Source organism: Talaromyces amestolkiae (genome assembly GCF_001896365.1).
Source record: "Talaromyces amestolkiae strain CIB chromosome Unknown scaffold4.1, whole genome shotgun sequence".
NCBI lineage: Eukaryota > Fungi > Ascomycota > Eurotiomycetes > Eurotiales > Trichocomaceae > Talaromyces > Talaromyces amestolkiae.
The window spans coordinates 261,857-278,116 of record NW_024468040.1 but is presented as its reverse complement, the minus strand read 5'-3'; the positions used below and the strand labels follow the sequence as shown (position 1 = coordinate 278,116).

Here is a 16,260-nt window from a genome sequence, read left to right as displayed (position 1 = left end):
TGATAGTATAATCCCTGGCAGGGAACCACACCCAGAGATCTTTATTGTCATAAATACAAAAATGAACGCTAGTTCGTTACTCATCACACCTAATGTAGCATGTTCTCTGATAGCCTACTTCGGCGACACTAGCATCTAGACCAACTTATGTCTCATATAACTAGGCACGATTCATTGTCAGGTTTGTCAATTTGACACACATGGATCAGTAGTAAAACTGCCTGGCAAAAGAATTAAATAAAAAATTTCATCCACTCCCGGCTTATCATATAATCGAGATCGGCTCAACTACGACTCTCTAGACCCAAACTTGGTCTGGGTTCCGGATAATCGTGATCAACCCGGCCGCCTTTTTCTTGTCAATGTCCGGGTGAGTTATCAATAAGACCAGTTCCTTCGTCCACACAGTTTCGGGCTGGATAAAGAGCCTTTTAGTATTAGCTGATACATTGTAGAGCTAAGCTCAACGGAGCTCTGCATCCGAGACCCAGTGACTGCCACCATCACATCGATATCCGCCCGATTGCTTGTTCCAGCGATACCCCATAACACAAACCCCCATGTGTCTAAGCTTTTCCTGATTCACCTGTTCCTTACGGCGGGCTTCAGCCAACGCTTTTCGTTTCTTTTCAAGATCTCTTGCAAGAGTTTCTAACCTTCTGCGTTCTAATTCGTGGCGTAATCGTTCTTGTTCGTATCGTTTCTTTGCCCCTTCATCTTCTCGCTTCTTAGCTTCATCTGCTTCCCGGATTGATCTGGCCTCCTGGTCTTGAAGCCTCTGGATCTCTCGTTTTTGCTCTTCTTCATCGTGACACACGCGCAAATACGTCTTTTCCTCTGTGTTCGCCTTGGCTTTATCCCTCTCAAGCTGCGCCCAAACCTCCTCTGTGACACCGTCGTCGCGGTGATCGGTCTCGGCCATGTTCTGTTTGGGTATGCCAGATTCTACCGCTTCATTGGTCTTAGCATCGGGTACAGCATTTGACTTGGCATTTTGACTTTGCAAGTTGAGTATGGGTGTGTTTGTATTCTGTGTACGTAGAGGCGCCGAGAATAAAGAGTTCCTGTTGACTTGGGGAAGAAGATGCTGCGACTGAAAATTTTCACGACTTTGGCGCTCGCTGATCAATTTTTGGATCTCTTCAATCACTGAGTCTCTATTCAATATCAATCCACTTGCACTGGAATCTTGCATCGTCGTTATAGTCTTCCTAAAAATAGACGTCGCTAGTGTTTCAACATCTCTTGCATTGGCCCAGCTTGCAGTCTTGGACAGAGTATCAAAGCCTTGCGTCAATTTCTCGCTCAGATCGGGGTCCGGGCATTGCACACAGGTAATGTCAAATTTCGTTTGCGACTGTTCGAGGAGCTCTTTCTTTTGTTTTGACAAGAGCCCCTCGAGTAGCTTAAAACACATTCCTGGTGACAAAGGCTCAAATTGAAGAGACTCAGGAAAACGACTGGTAAGGCCAGGATTGATGGACATGAGTCGATTTATATCGGCGTCGTACCCAGCCAAGATGATGATGAGCTTTCTCGCAAACCTAGGTTTTGTGATACAGTCCACTAATTCGTCCATCGCCTCCTTAGCAAATTGGCCCTCGGCAAGACGGTATGCTTCATCTATAAATAAAACCTTTCCAAGTCCACGTTCCAAGAGAAGCTGAGTCTTGGGTCCTGTCTGCCCAACGTATTGACCTACGAGATCTGTTGCTGACGTCTCGATTACCTCAGTGGAGTTCAAAAGCCCCATATCGTAGTACACCTGACCCATCTTCCTGGCTGTACTGGTTTTACCAGTTCCTGTGAAGGTTTGAAGTCTTAGTGTGATTGTACAAAACAATATCTTGGTACCTGATCACTTACCTGGTGGTCCTCGGAACACAAAGTTAAAAGGAACTTGTAATCGAGGGTCCATGTTAAGTTTTTTGAGGTTTCTGACCACTTGTTGATAGCCCTCAAGCCTGGAAACAATATTTTCGCATCCTATAACTCCTTCAAAAATCTTTGAAACGCTAAGATTGCTTTGTTCCACCCGGTCATAATTTTCATCAAAGTCAATAGCATCGAGAATAGCATTGGGTACCGAGCTCATCAGATTTTTGGTAGAAAGACTTCTCTGATGATGCATTTTAGCTGCATTCAGAAGGATATCAATCTCACCAGCATTGCCGAAATGAGGACGATTTCGGGCTCGCTCAAGCATTTCCAAGACCACACGACGAGCGCGATCAGTAACTTCATATCCTTGTTCGCTCAACTTCAGGTCAAGTATCATATCGAGCTCTTTCGGCGTAAAGTCTTCAAAGACAAAGGCCTGGTCTATTGGGAAACGTCGACTGAGACCAGGGTTGACATTCTGGAACATTTCCTGCATTTGGTCTTTGTAACCAAGGAGAAGAACACATCTATCATCGCCAGGTGTGCTCTGTACTTCAGCTACTATTGTATCCACAACGGCACTTCTGTATGGGTCACTCCTAGCTCCTGTGCTGTGAGAAGTACCGCCAGCAAACAACCCGTAGGCTTCGTCAATGACCAAAACTTTGCCTAACGTAGCTGCGAGAATGCCTTTTGTGTTCTTCTCGGACTCTCCGATTACACTCCCGACAAAATCGGATGGGTTCTTCACAATCACTTTGACTTTTGTCAGTAAATTGAAAAGTTAATGTGTTCTTCATATTGCATACCTTCTCCGTTGGATAAAAGCCCAATATCCACGAGGATTTGACCGTAGATCTTTGCGACTGAGGTTTTTCCGGTCCCTGGGTTTCCAAGAAAGACTTTATTCAGGCTGTACTCGACCAGAGGTTGTTCAGCTAATTCACGGCGATAGTTATACTTGATTGTGTCCACGAGAGCTTCAATGGTCTTCTTCACTTCGGCTAACCCAATCAATCCTTGTAGCTTCTGCCATACCCTAGATGAGTTAAGCGATTGTGAAGGATCCGGGCCAATCATGTCCTCCTTATCTAGGAAGAAGTCGTCCACCATCGCGGAGCCGTTTCGCCTTTCTCGTGCAACGCGCTTGGCTTGTCGCTCAGTGATCTTTGTTACGGCATTTTCGACAGCCCTCGCGTTTGCAAATCCGTCACTTCCGCGTCCACGCCCTATTCGCCGAGCAACAATGCGACAATAAAGGCCGCTCGGTCCACCATCAATTTTCATTTGCTTTTTGTATGTCTTTTCAATCCAATGTTCTAGGATCAACATCAACTCTGTGTCATTGAAATCTTCAAATTTTAGCTGATGAGGGAAGCGACTTGGAAGTCCAGGATTGTGAGCGAAGAATTGCTCCATTTGTCGCTGATACCCGGCGAGAATAAATACAATTTTCCCAGTCAGATTCTCGACTTCGGCGAGAAGAAAGTCAAGAACCTGACCACCTCCTGAGCTGTTAGCCTGCACCAGTTGGTAGGCTTCATCAATAAACACAACTCCTCCCCCTTGTTTGAGAAGTGATTCGATAGTTTTCTGACACTGCGAGACCCCCTCGTTTGAGAGTCTTGATCCAGTGGTCTCAATGAATTTGCTTCCCGGGATAATTCCCACTGCCGCCAAAAACTTCGCGTAAAGCCGAGCCACTGTCGTCTTGCCAGTCCCGGGGTTACCTAGAAGCACAGTTCCATACCTCTCGCTGCTCAGATCAATATTCTGTCTGATTTTAAGATCGACTTTCTGTTTGATGTCCAGGAATTTTGTCTTCACCGACTCCAGTCCAACCATATTCATCAACTGGTCGATTTCTGGGCTTTGAGAGTTGTGATAGGTCTTCTGATAATCCCAATCGGCCTTTGCTTCGGAAGGTGCCTGTGTCGGCATTGGATCTGAGACCTTGATTTTTTTGTGAGATTCATCTCTAGAAGGCTTTATGTACTCCGTATTCTTCTCAGTAGTTGTGGGCTCAGGAGAGTCTGGCACTATAGCTATTTTCCCAACAGATCGAGAGTTGACTATCGTCTCAACCGGTTTCACGGGACTCTTTAGTGCTTCGATTTCGTCTCTGTACTGCTTTATAACTCTGTCTTGCTCCGCGTTGGCTAATACATCGCTTCTGAGTCGTCTCAGGTGGGAAGCCTCATCCTGGAGCTCGGCGAGTTCCCGAGCGTATGCAGCTTGTTTTCTCTGCCGTTCCGCTTCGAGATTCTGATCACGCTCGTGCTTTCGCTCCTTTATGGCATCTTCCTGGTTGCAGAATCGACATGCTCCCTTGACTGAGGAACATCGAACCGACAAGGTATGACCACGGGGACAATTCCACTTGACAATCTTTGTACAAAGCATTTTGGAGTGGTCAACGATTTGGTGACACTTGGATGGGCAGTCGTGGATTCCGCAGCTTAACTTGACGCCACTAATGAAGAAGGACTGTCAGCCAACAATCGATAGTTGGGTCATATTACGAACATTCCTGCCCGGAGAAATGTAGAATAATCAAGATAGGTAAACAGGGAAAGATAAAGTAGGGGCGACTCACCAAGGAGCCGCACAACCACCGTCCGGCGTTTCCGTCTCGAATTCCTCCTTAGTTCGGAGTATTGCGGTCTTGTCGGGATGTTGCTCACAGCGAACAGGCAACCCATCATATAAATGACCATTATCTTTAAGATGGTCGATTAGTGGTCTCCAAGTATCTCGTCCTTTTCGACTAGAGACGAAAGTATTTGAATTGCCCACAATGATCAGGATGTTTCGAGCGCGAGAAAGTAGCACGTTCAATCGTTCAGCAGCCGCCATGAATCCTATGTCGCCTTTATTGTTACTGCGCGTGAGTGACGCTATCACAATATCGCTCTCTTCTCCTTGGTAATTGTCTGATTCTAGGAGTCAACTTTACATATTCATATTGCGATTTAGGGCTATATGCTTACCAATGGTCGAGAGCTTGAGGGGTCTCTTCGAATGATCGGCACTCGCCTGTGATAATAGGCCAGCTTGCACGAGATCATGGGAGTCGAGATCGTTCAGCACTGGATCATTCTGCTTGCTCAAAGTCTGCCTCAGAAGTGACAACTGGCCGAGATACGGGGTAAGGACGACAAGCTTGTCTGTTCCGTACCCTTGTTGACCTAAATATTTGACGATCTTCAAGACAATTTCAACCTCAAAAATATTCTTCTTGGACTGTTTAGCTCCTTCATCTCGTCGATCAGAAATCTCCGCAAAGTCTTCCTCAGCATTTGAGTGGTTGAAAAAGATCACCCGGTCGCACAATCCTCGTGGGTTTGGCCGATTTCTAGTTTTCTCATCGTCTTCCAGACCAGGGTACGTAAGAGAACGAACGAGACTTGATATTTCGGGACACATTCGATGCTGTTTTGTCAGAGTCGTATGCGGGTATCCTTCTTGGATGAGTCTCTCGAAAAGAGACACGTTGAGATCATAGCCATCCCCCTTTTCTAGGCTGAGGGCATAGCTGTTGACCTTCGGACGGAGTTGCAGATGATCACCAATCATGATTAAATGTTTGGTTTGCGGCGAGATCGCTGTCAGTACATGGGATTCAAGGATCTCGCCTGCCTCTTCAAGTAATACGATTCCAGGAGACGCATTTTGTATATCCTGAGAATACATTGCCGCAGCCGTTGTCGTACATACTATTATCTGCTTCCTCTTCAAGATTTCACGCGTTCTCTCACCAAGAACACCAGATAGCTTTTCCTGGCACTGATCAAACAACCTGATTTGCACCGCCAAAGATGCAGCTTGCTCATTCAGTAGAGCTCGCTTCCAGGACTGGGCCTTTTCGTCTCGAAGTCTTTGTTCAGTTGCCCATATATCGCGGCATTGTGCGGGTAATATATTGCTAAAAGGCTCTGGCGATTGTCCCTTGATCCATCTATGATACAGATAGTCTTTGTGGACTACCTTTCCGTCCTTTCCAACCACATTCATTCCATCATCATCATCAGGAACTGTGAAGGCCTCGAAATACGCCGGCTCCTCAAACTCCAAGTACTCCAGTATTGCGGATGATTTTGTACTCATAGCCTGATATCTCTTGAATGACTCATCCAGATTCGTTCGAAGTTCATCTCCTTCATTTCGGAGCGAATTTATGGTTTGCCATGTTGTATGAGGTCGATTCAAATTTATCTTTTGCTCTTTTAAGCTTAACGGCTGCGTTCGAGATGTGGACTTGGATCCTAGTCGAACGATGTGAGAGCCATCAATCCCAATATCCAGCAGATCTTCCAAGAACTGATCCAAAGCATGATTAGTGTAGCACATTACCAGTATCTTGTCCTTGGTTTGGTTATGGAGAACCTTGGCAAGTAGAGCCTCTATGAACGATTTTCCGGTACCTGGAGATAGTATGATCAGTTTCAAGGCCGTAATATGCATGTTTACGAGTTTCATACCTGGTGGTCCTTGAATGAGACTTAGTCTTTGTGTCAATCCTTTCAACAAAGAGTCAAGTTGTGACTGGTCCAACGTAATGGGGCGTGACGTTTGAAGGATATTTTGAATATTACGCCTGTATTTCTCTCTCAATTCCTGTATTACAACCCAAGGGGCCAGACTTGACTCTTTCACTGGCTCGTCTTTTTTGTATAGAAACAATTCTTCAGTCAGCGGGAAATCGGTCCTCTCCTGCAAACACTTCAAAATCGGCTCATATGCGAAGGTGGGCGAATCAACGACCAGGAATTCCACATCATCGTAAAGCTTCAGAAAAAGAATGCACTTTTTCAGTGCCTCCTCCCCTGCAATTCGCAGCATGACTATTGGGGGAGTAGAGATGAGATCGTCTATCCTTCGTTCAATTGTGGCAAAAGCGACAATTTCCGTATCTCGTAGAAAGCACCCAAACGCATGATGTCTGATAAAGTCGGGGTTTTGTTTGAGATGTGTCTTCTTTTCCTGTTCGGAGAGACTCTCAAGCCTTTTTAGTCCTGACTTGGCAGTGACACCAATAGTGCACGGGTTAAGGAATCTCAGATTAGCCGAAACACAAGAAATACGAGCCAATGACAGTCCCTGAAGGCGTAAAGCAGATCGACGTCCTTTCTTGGCTCCCCTTGCAACTTGTATATCATCTCGTAGCCCTGAGAGCATGTCTTCTCGTAGAAGTCGGAACTGGTTGTCCACGTGAGCAGCGATGCGTTGATTACCAGAAAGTTGGGAGATTTCATCCACACGGCGATAGAAAGGACATTCGACGCAACTCATTTCACCTGCTGTAGGAAGAATAGCGACTTGGCGAAAATCAGAAAAATCGTTGTCGTGTCGACCACCTGCCGTGTGTTCCGATGAGAGGAGAACGGACGCGGATGACTTCATCTCGAGCAAGTACTTCATCTTATGTCCCAGGTTGCGCAACGAAGCTGATGGCGATGATATCATCAAATCATCATTTATGATGGTCTGAACATCGACTGTGATATCCACTGCACATGAAGCTGGCAACGACAAGAGTTCTGTTACCAACCAACAGAAGGTTTGGGTTGCATCTCCATCCAGCATTCGACTATGAAACGCGTCCACTAAAGCGTTCCATAAACTTCGGGGCTCCAATATTATAAGGAGAATTTGTTGCAGAAAGAGCCCGTTGCAGAGAGCCTTCACGCCTGGATTGTCCAGGAAGTTGATGAATTTGGACGTGTACTCGTTAATGAAGGCCGTGGTAAGGTTGAATCTCAAGCCAGTCTGAAGTGCGCCTAGAGCACTTGGGCTTGTAACAAGTCGCTCAATAGTAATAGAAGGATCTTGCTGACTCAAAATAGCTTCTATGAATCGCTTGAAATCGCTAAGATTTCTCAGTTCTTGTTTTCCATGGAGAACGGCTCCTAAGTATTTTGCCAATCGATCCAATCGTGTCTTGGCAGACATCGTCATGGACTTAAGTAGGTATATTTTGTAGCGAAAATGTTCTAATAACAGAGAAAGGTTTGTCGGGAAATGCAATCCAGAAGTCTGTATGAAGGAGATGCAGAGCAGGTAGAAACACAAATCAAGATGGCGATGATGGTAAGTATAGAAATTGAAACAGAAGTCAGCCTTTCAGTCTAGCGGAGAGACTGAGATAACGGAGAGGATGAAAATAGATAGCTCACATCATGCTACTTTTCTAAACAAAGAGAAATCTGCAGACTGTATCATCTGCGGCAATGGCCAGTTAAATCTCACCTACCAGTTGTAATCCCAATCATTGGTTCGGACTGCTTACACGCCCTCTACGGAACAGCAATTTTCCCAAGGCAAACGCAAGGCTGGGCCGGCCAACAAACAATTGGCGAAGCGAATTGACAAGGATGCTGATGACCATGGCGAAGCAGTGTCTTCTCAATTCCCATATAGTGTTAGACAATTCACAAGGGTTCATGTCCAACCTATTCCCAACTTTCTATGGTTGATAACAACCCCTCTTCCCTTTCTAAAGCGACTTTCTGATAAACCATGAGTTTTCGAGAGAAAAGAAGCTGGATGACAGCCAGAGGTACCTGGAAGGATCGAAAAGGCAGTGGAAAACCCCCACTAAGTTCAACTTCACCTCCACCACTGGGAGAGATCCTTGCAACAATCCAACTAGAGGATCTAGAAAGTGGCAAGACCGAAACTGATAACTACGCTCGCATTACCAATACTCAGTATTTGACATCCTACAATTGGATCAACGGAAACAGTCCTCAGATCATGGTCCCAGGTGAGAATTCCAATCCTATCCTAGGCCCAATAGTCACACGTCACCAGCAGCTAATGATATATACCTCCAGGCGAACCTCCAGCATGGACTCCCTTATCTAAGCCCGTTCAGCTCCGAGGCGACTCCGGCCTTTACTATCGAGACAAAAATGCGGCACGATACCCCCTATACCCGTTGGAGCCAATGATCCGAGCAATAATGATGGACAAGCCTGAGTTTTCGCTAGAATCGTTGGACATCATCGGATGTGGCAGTACACTTGGCAATCTGCTTCACTTTGCCCGCGGCCAGGGTCGTCCATTCAGAATGCTGATTGAGGTAGTCGGAAACACAGTCTTTTTCATCCGAAGAGAGAATTCTCCCACGGAAACCATCCCCGATGTCCGAGGATACGGCCACGCTTTTCCAGAGGCGTACACAACGTGGAGCAAAAGCACCAGGGGATCTGAATCTCATCAACGTCTGATTACTTATGACTTCGCCGGCATGAGTTGTTTGGTCCGTTTCGAAGCCGATGGGTTCCTGCCTAACATGATTCCCGATGGCTTAAGGACAGATCCAGAGCACACTGCTGGCACGAACGATATTGACGCAAACGACCTCTTATCATCTATTGAAGCGGTCACAGTCTCCACTATGCTACCGATCACAACGGCCACGAAATCGACTACGCTCGAAATCTCAAAAGGCGGCTGCTATATCCCACAATGTGCAGTTTTTGACCTGAAAACACGCTCCATAAAGAGAAGTAATGTGGACACTCTGTCGGAAGAGTTGAGTCGGTTGTGGATTAGACAAGTTCCCAACTTTGTTCTCGCATATCACACCTTCGGAAACTTTAATGACATTCGAGTTCGGGATGTGCGTCAGGAGTTGATGCAATGGGAACACGCTCAGAAACCAGGTTTGCTCAGGTTTGCGACTTTGCTACAAATGGTGGTATCCTTTGCTCGTAGCGTAGAGGATGGCAAGCTCGAAGTTGAATTTGAACAGGATTCCAACATTCTAAATCTTCGAAGTCCAGGTGGAGTTGTTGGAAGTGTTTTACCGTCGTCAATAACCGACAAGTGGGATCTCTATCATGATTCTGGTGCTTAGTCTTGAATATTGCAAGTTCTTATTAAGAAAGATCCTCTTTCGAGCTCCTACTACAAGATTGATAATGCGATTATGAATGCTGTACCTTAGCTGTTGCTAGGTGATCGGGGTGAATTCTAAGAATTAATTTTTTTAAACAGGGTTTATATCTCAAAAATGAAATGCTAAGCTTGAATATTCGTTGCCCTTCATGGGGACATTGTACTGAATCCTGGAAGTAAATCCGGGTATTGATCTGGGGTTGTTTTAATGAATTTTACTACTTCTACCTCAATTTAATCGACACTTTTACGATAGAAAATTCCTCAAAGACGTGAAACCAAAATTTCAAGAATTCTGATAGATTTCGCATTGAGATTCAGATTTACCTAGATCTGAAAAACCACAGAAAGACAAAGGTCGGTACCACTAAATGTCATTAGCATTAAAGTTCTCTAAATGTGCACTACCGATGGTTCCTTTTTCCTCGCTCTAGTTCTCGGGGATTGGTTGGTCATATGTGGCAGTCAGGCTGTGAAAAAGAATGGAGATAAGGAATAGCACCTATCTAAATTTAACAAGTAGAAGAATACAGATCATGATATTGTAGAGCGCTTGCAGCCTGTAGCTCTGCCGGCTGTAGTCTGACAGTCTTTGCTATACTTGATACAATAGCAGCCTTAGCAATCTAGGACAATGTAAAGGATTCTGGCTCAAAGTGCGTGCAAATCTCATGTTGACAGTTGGTCACCAATTTGATAGATCACAAATGAGGCATTTGATCCCAGCTTCATAATATACCCTGACCAATTAGAATCATAAGCCTACAGATCACATCGATAAGTTTGAGGCTTTGCTCTGACACCTGAAGGTCTCAAGCGGCTTATTTCGAATAGATAGTGGGGGATCAGCGTTTGCATATCCCAAGCTTTGCACTGCCTCGACAGTAAGATTTTCCCCGTTGGCTACTCCGAGCTTTGCTACTCCGAGCTTTACTACTCTTGTTACTGAAGCTAGGGTAAAGAAGTCACTTCCCGCTACCTTTTCTTCTCACACGAGAATGAGGTAAACTTTAATATAAAGAAAACCGTAGAGGGGATAGAGTAATGATGTCCAGAAGACGGAGGGCTACAGTAGTCTAAATATGAGGAAAATCTCTCCAACACTCAGTCACCGAGCACGGTCCGATGAATTTTTGAGGGTTCGTGATACTCTGAAGTAGATATGACATCGTTAATCGTGTTGTTTTATGCCGTAAATAAAAGCCCCAAAATATCTGCGGGACTAATTCTCATCATCAAATTTCTCATTTTTGCCGGCGTACGAAAATGATTGAGCCTTGAGATAGCCGCATGTTGTCTAGTTTTCAGATCATCTCGATTTCACTACACCATCAGAATAATTACATTGGGTTACAAGTCGGCTATCGTTATTGCGGTATTCTGAAAGTCATGGAGCATGCGTAACATTTCAGTAGCCTCTTCAGCACAGCTTTCTGCCACGGCGCTCATCACAGCTGGTGTCACCAAACCTTTCTCTGGGCTGGTATGAGCAAGGAGAAGATCGAGATCATGCGTCGTCTGCACAGCTTTGAGCATTTCTTCGGTAATCCTGAGTTCCGGATTGTTTTCGAACATTATCTTCAAGATGTGTGATCGGTCAACTTGAAAAGAAAATCCACTTCTTAGTCTGAGAGCGGCAAGAATGTCAGATTCTGACACGTCGATAGCTTCATTCTCATAAAGAAGTAATTCCACCACTTTCTCGATACACAACTCGGGTCCGTACCTTCCTTCGGTCATTGTGGCATCGAAAGCCGCCGGCGCGGTATTATATTTGGGGTCATAGGCAACAAGCATCTTGATGGAATCTATGTTTCCGGCAGCTAGTAGCACCCGAATCGGTATTTCCTGAATTCTATGGTCCTGCAAGAGCTTTTCTATGGTACTGTGCTCATTGTAGCGGTCATGGTAGCGATCATGGTGGAGCAGTTGAATAAGGCCTTCTTCTGGAAAGTAGGGCGATATAGCCCGTGAGATCATGATGTCGAGAACTCGCTCTCGAATGCTGTCGTCCTGAATTTGAGTCGCAGCAATTAAATCTTGATCGGAAATCTTTTTTGTGGTGTTGGAGTCAAGAAGCAGGTTCAAGATCTCCTCTTCGTCACCAGTCATGACGTCTTCATGTGTCCGATATGAAACGCTAAGGTAATTGAATTTTGCCAGAGCAAGTTGCAATGCTGTCTGACCGTCGGCGGGTGTTGCAGCTGACTGTACACCAGAATCGAGAAGCGCTTTCACAACAGGAAGATTCCCCTTCTTGCAAGCGAAACACAGAGCTTCAGGCCTTCCCCCAGGTCCCAAGCTTAGGATGTGTTTAGTAATTTTCGAATGACCTCCTAGAATTGCTGCTGCTAAAGGCGACTGGAGGAATCCACCCGATGCGTTGAGACTGGCACCTTGCTGAAGCAGAGAGTTGAATGTGTTGCAAAGTCCCATATAAGCGGTTAGAGAAAGCGCGGTTCCAAAATGCCCGGTAGGCGTGTCTGCTTCGGCTCCGCGTGAAAGTAGCATTTGAACCACACTTTCATACTCGCACATTTTCTGATAACTGGGCAGATCATGTAACTTGAGGCGGACGAAGTAGTGAGGGGCATCATGCCATGTCTCTCCCACTAGCAATTGTGCATATCTTGATACATCTTCAGGTAAAGATTCGCTACTGAGAAGTCTGCGAGCAGCACATCCTTCCAGTGAAGCTTTAAGCGGTGCACCATAGGTAGTATGAAGCGAGTTAGGGTTTCCACCGTGGTCGAGCAGTAGCTTTACAACGGATGCAGACCCATGTGCACAAGCAAGCACGAGCGCAGATCTTCCTTTGGTATCCTCCGACTCAGCCCTCATACCCTGACCAAGTCCAATCTTTGTTACTGTAGTATAGTCACGTACGCAAGCCTCCACGAATATGTCCGTAGTGCAAGGTGTATATTAGAGCAGTATCTCGTATATTTCTGCGCTTGTCGAGGGTATATCGCGAAGGAGTGTAGTGCAAATAGCAGCGACGGCTCCACGCTCAGACAACCATCCTAACAACATCTCAGTGGCTGGKGCATTTTGCCTCGCACAGGCTTCTTTCAACACATCACGGATTATTTCTTCATGCACCATGCCGCACTGTGAGAGCCAATCTAATAGCATCTTAGTGACCTGGATTTTCTGGGCCCCGCAAGCTTTTTTCAGCAAGCCGGAAACAAAGTCAAAGTTATTTTCAGAGCTAAAATTAGCTTCATAGTATTGAATGAGCTTTGTAATCGCAGCAAGGTCCGACATCATGATTGCCATTTCGATGGCTTCTCGCAACACCTTGGAGGAACATTCAGACATTGAATCTAGTAAAATATCCAACGTTTGGAGGTCCCCTTTCCGTATAGCGAAACATAGCGGATGATCGAAATCTCCAAAGTCACTTTCCAGTTCAAAGCCTTTGGCTAGCAGTATCTTTACAATATCTGTGCGCTGTATGTGTATGGCTGAATGTACCGGGCTTCCAGTCTCTTGTTTAATCGACGTGGATGATTTGATACCATAGACATTCACGTTAGTACCGATATTTAGTAGGGCTTCAATTAGAGGCAGGTAGCCAGTCGAACAAGCCTGGATGAAAAGCGGCTGCGCAGATTGGTCCTCTGAGACCACATTTGCACCAGCAGCAACCAGTGTCAGAGCAATGTCCGTATCCTTATTATGCAATGCGTGCTGCAGAGCAATCGCTAGATCAGTGCCTTGATCATATTCGTAGGCGCCGCTTTGCAATAGCAGAGTCACTATTTCCAAGCTGCGTGCAAGCACGGCCGCTCTCAGAGCAGTGCCATGTCTTCCGCCATTTAAATTTGGGTCAGACCCTGATTGCAAAAGTACCCTGGCTATTTGGGCGTGGCCAAATCTTGAAGCAGCCTGTAGTGCGGTTCCATAGTATGATCCAGTCCAATTGACATCCGCACCATGTTCAACTAGAATTTCTACTAAGTTGTCGTGACCGGCTGCAGCGGCACACTGAAGTAGTATCCCAGCGGGATCTAAATCCAGTCGAAATCCAGGTATACGTCCAAGTAAATAGTAAACGAGGGCTCCAGGTCCAGTAATAAATACGTCCTCTAGTGACTCTGTCTCAGTCAAAAGCTTGCCATAATCCTTGTATAAAGTATTTGAAAATGATCTCGGCAACCTAGCCGATCTATCGTTTCTCTCGTCCTCACGCGAGTGACTAGGCGCCCGAAAGTGCTTCAAAGCTTCGTCTAGGAGAAGTTGCATTTCACTTTCTGTCATATTTTTGTCTGCACCCGCTTCGATGAGTATTCGTGATACCATAAACGATAGGCGCTCCCTACGTGCTGCAAATTGTAGGACGCTGACATTCTCGATGTGCGCCAATGGATCGGCACCTTTCTCGATCAAGAGCTGCAGTATGTCGGGAGGGCAACACGTTGCGGCACAGCAAATGTCCTTGGCCAAGTCCATCCCTTTCATAGAAGGAATGTGATCCAAAGTTAGTCGTATTGTATCAGCTTGTGTTTTTTCATCTGCTTTTCGCCATGCAGCATTGGCGTTTCTATGTTCTCTATTACCCGGGCGGAACCGTTGGTATCCGGACAAGCTAGATGCCAGTGCCGTGACGCGCTTCTCGGCGGAAATTGTTCCCTCAGAAGGCAAGTTTTCTGATCGAAAACTTTCGAAAATTGTGTGGGATAAGCCATATTTACGAGAAGGAACTTCGTGCGACGTAATAATGTGTGCTGATAGGCAAGGATCCACCCCTTTCGAAAGGAGGTACGTACACACTTCATGGTGACCATGGTGAGCGGCAATGTTCAATGCCTCCTGAAGAAGCTGACCATCACAGTCGAAGCAAATATCACGATGACGGAGCAACTGACTTGTTAACTGAGCAAGCCCATTCCCAGCGGACAGCAAAATGAATTGATGGAATTGCGATCTGCTTGGTGAGAAATTTCGTTCTTGTAAGGCATCGTAAATCACAGCAGCAGTTCTTGCTTTCGCAGATTCGAGAGTTTGACAAAACATGTTCAGCAGGCGCTCGTACGAAAGGTCGGTACTTCGACCTAAGATGACTTTCACAATGTCAGCCCTGTCGGCCCCTAGAGCCTCATCTAAACAGGCTAGAATTAGGTCCGTTATTTCTAATTTGGGAAATTCCTCATTTGCTGAATTTAGGATTTCATGGAATATTGCTTCTGGACGCGGTTGCGTATCCCATGCCCTCGGAGGATATATGGCAGACTCAAGAGCCATTTTCAAGTACTTCTTCTTGTTGTTAATTGGAGTACCATCTTTTAACAATGTCATGATGACATTGACGTGGCCACAAGAGACAGCCTCGGACAAAGGTTTGCCCAAATCCATGGGGATATCTTCCCTCCACTCAAGAATTTTCTTGACGATCTGTTTATGACCAGATCTGCAAGCAGCTGACAATGCTTGCTCTACCGCGGAAATAGTCAAATCAAAAAACATACGATTTTCTAACATCATGGACACTGTTTCGAGATGTCCAAGTTCTGCGGCAGCCTCAAAAGGATAATTTCCATCAGGCGCATTGAAGTTAGCGTCACTGGGCTTTCGGCGCAACGGTCTATAAGGCTTTGGGTGGATTTCAGGCTCTTCTTGCGTAAGGTCCGTTAACTTCTCGTCATCATCACTGCTGATGTCATCAGAGTCATCTGGAAGACCGCGGACATTATGTCCTTTACGCCAAGCGCGGACTCTATGAGACCACTTCAAGAGTCGCTTTTCCTTTTTGACGCTTGGCGAGGATTCTCGTAGAAGATTACGAGCCTGAGGTGGAGATCTTCGTCTAGCTCTCGTCTTGCCCCAACTTATTGGAACAGGAGGCTGGAATCCTGCGCTGAGCAGGATTTGAATGATATGATACTGTCCATTCTCTGCTGCCGCATGAAAGGCGTCCTTGGAAAGTCCAGGCTTATGAGGACTAGCGTGTGCTGACAATAATAGTCGCACCGTTTCCGCGTGTCCCAAGCACGTCGCAGCTTGTAATGGCGTACCGTAATAGCCGCCATTGATGTCTACATCAGCGCCAAGTTGGATGAGAAGCCTGACTGTTTGCAGTCGACCTTTCATCGCAGCTGCGTGTAAGGCACTTCCAAGACGGCCATTTCCATTAAGATCGGCTCCAAGATCAACGAGAAGGCGACAAATGTCGCTGTGACCATTGAGCACGGCACAGCGGAGCGGCGTCCCGAGTTCTCCAGCTTCTTCAATATTCAATTTTTGGTCAAGAAGAAATCGAAGTATCTCTTCCTTGCCATGTAGCGCGGCAAGAGCGAGACTGCCATTTGGTAGAAGATCGGCTGCGGAAGACTTGCGTAACAATCGTTGCAAGATTCCAAGCTTACCGCCAATAATTGCTTGCGTAGCCTGTACATTACACATGTTAGCATTGGTGTCTCTGTCAAGCTGCTAGCCATGGCATGTGAGTAATAGAAGAGCAAGGCAAACATG

The 16,260-nt window shown here is 45.9% G+C and overlaps 4 protein-coding genes across 4 annotated transcripts; 1 reads left to right on the top strand and 3 right to left on the bottom strand.

Annotated features, from left to right (window-relative positions):
• Positions 1–463: 463 nt before the first annotated feature.
• BHQ10_002693 (uncharacterized protein) lies at positions 464–7,839 on the bottom strand (the record flags this gene model as incomplete). Its single annotated transcript, XM_040874867.1, has 6 exons — positions 464–1,803; positions 1,867–2,637; positions 2,691–4,354; positions 4,478–4,814; positions 4,872–6,305; positions 6,363–7,839. The coding sequence occupies 6 exons, from the start codon at positions 7,837–7,839 to the stop codon at positions 464–466; spliced, it is 7,023 nt and encodes a 2,340-aa protein (XP_040731198.1).
• A 561-nt stretch (positions 7,840–8,400) lies between these two features.
• BHQ10_002692 (uncharacterized protein) lies at positions 8,401–9,745 on the top strand (the record flags this gene model as incomplete). Its single annotated transcript, XM_040874866.1, has 2 exons — positions 8,401–8,647; positions 8,718–9,745. The coding sequence occupies 2 exons, from the start codon at positions 8,401–8,403 to the stop codon at positions 9,743–9,745; spliced, it is 1,275 nt and encodes a 424-aa protein (XP_040731197.1).
• A 1,391-nt stretch (positions 9,746–11,136) lies between these two features.
• BHQ10_002691 (uncharacterized protein) lies at positions 11,137–12,324 on the bottom strand (the record flags this gene model as incomplete). The annotated part of the gene is made up of 1 exon (XM_040874865.1): positions 11,137–12,324. The coding sequence occupies one exon, from the start codon at positions 12,322–12,324 to the stop codon at positions 11,137–11,139; it is 1,188 nt and encodes a 395-aa protein (XP_040731196.1).
• Positions 12,325–12,711: 387 nt separating this feature from the next.
• Positions 12,712–16,191, bottom strand: BHQ10_002690 (uncharacterized protein; the record flags this gene model as incomplete). The annotated part of the gene is made up of 1 exon (XM_040874864.1): positions 12,712–16,191. The coding sequence occupies one exon, from the start codon at positions 16,189–16,191 to the stop codon at positions 12,712–12,714; it is 3,480 nt and encodes a 1,159-aa protein (XP_040731195.1).
• Between the last annotated feature and the right edge of the window lie 69 nt (positions 16,192–16,260).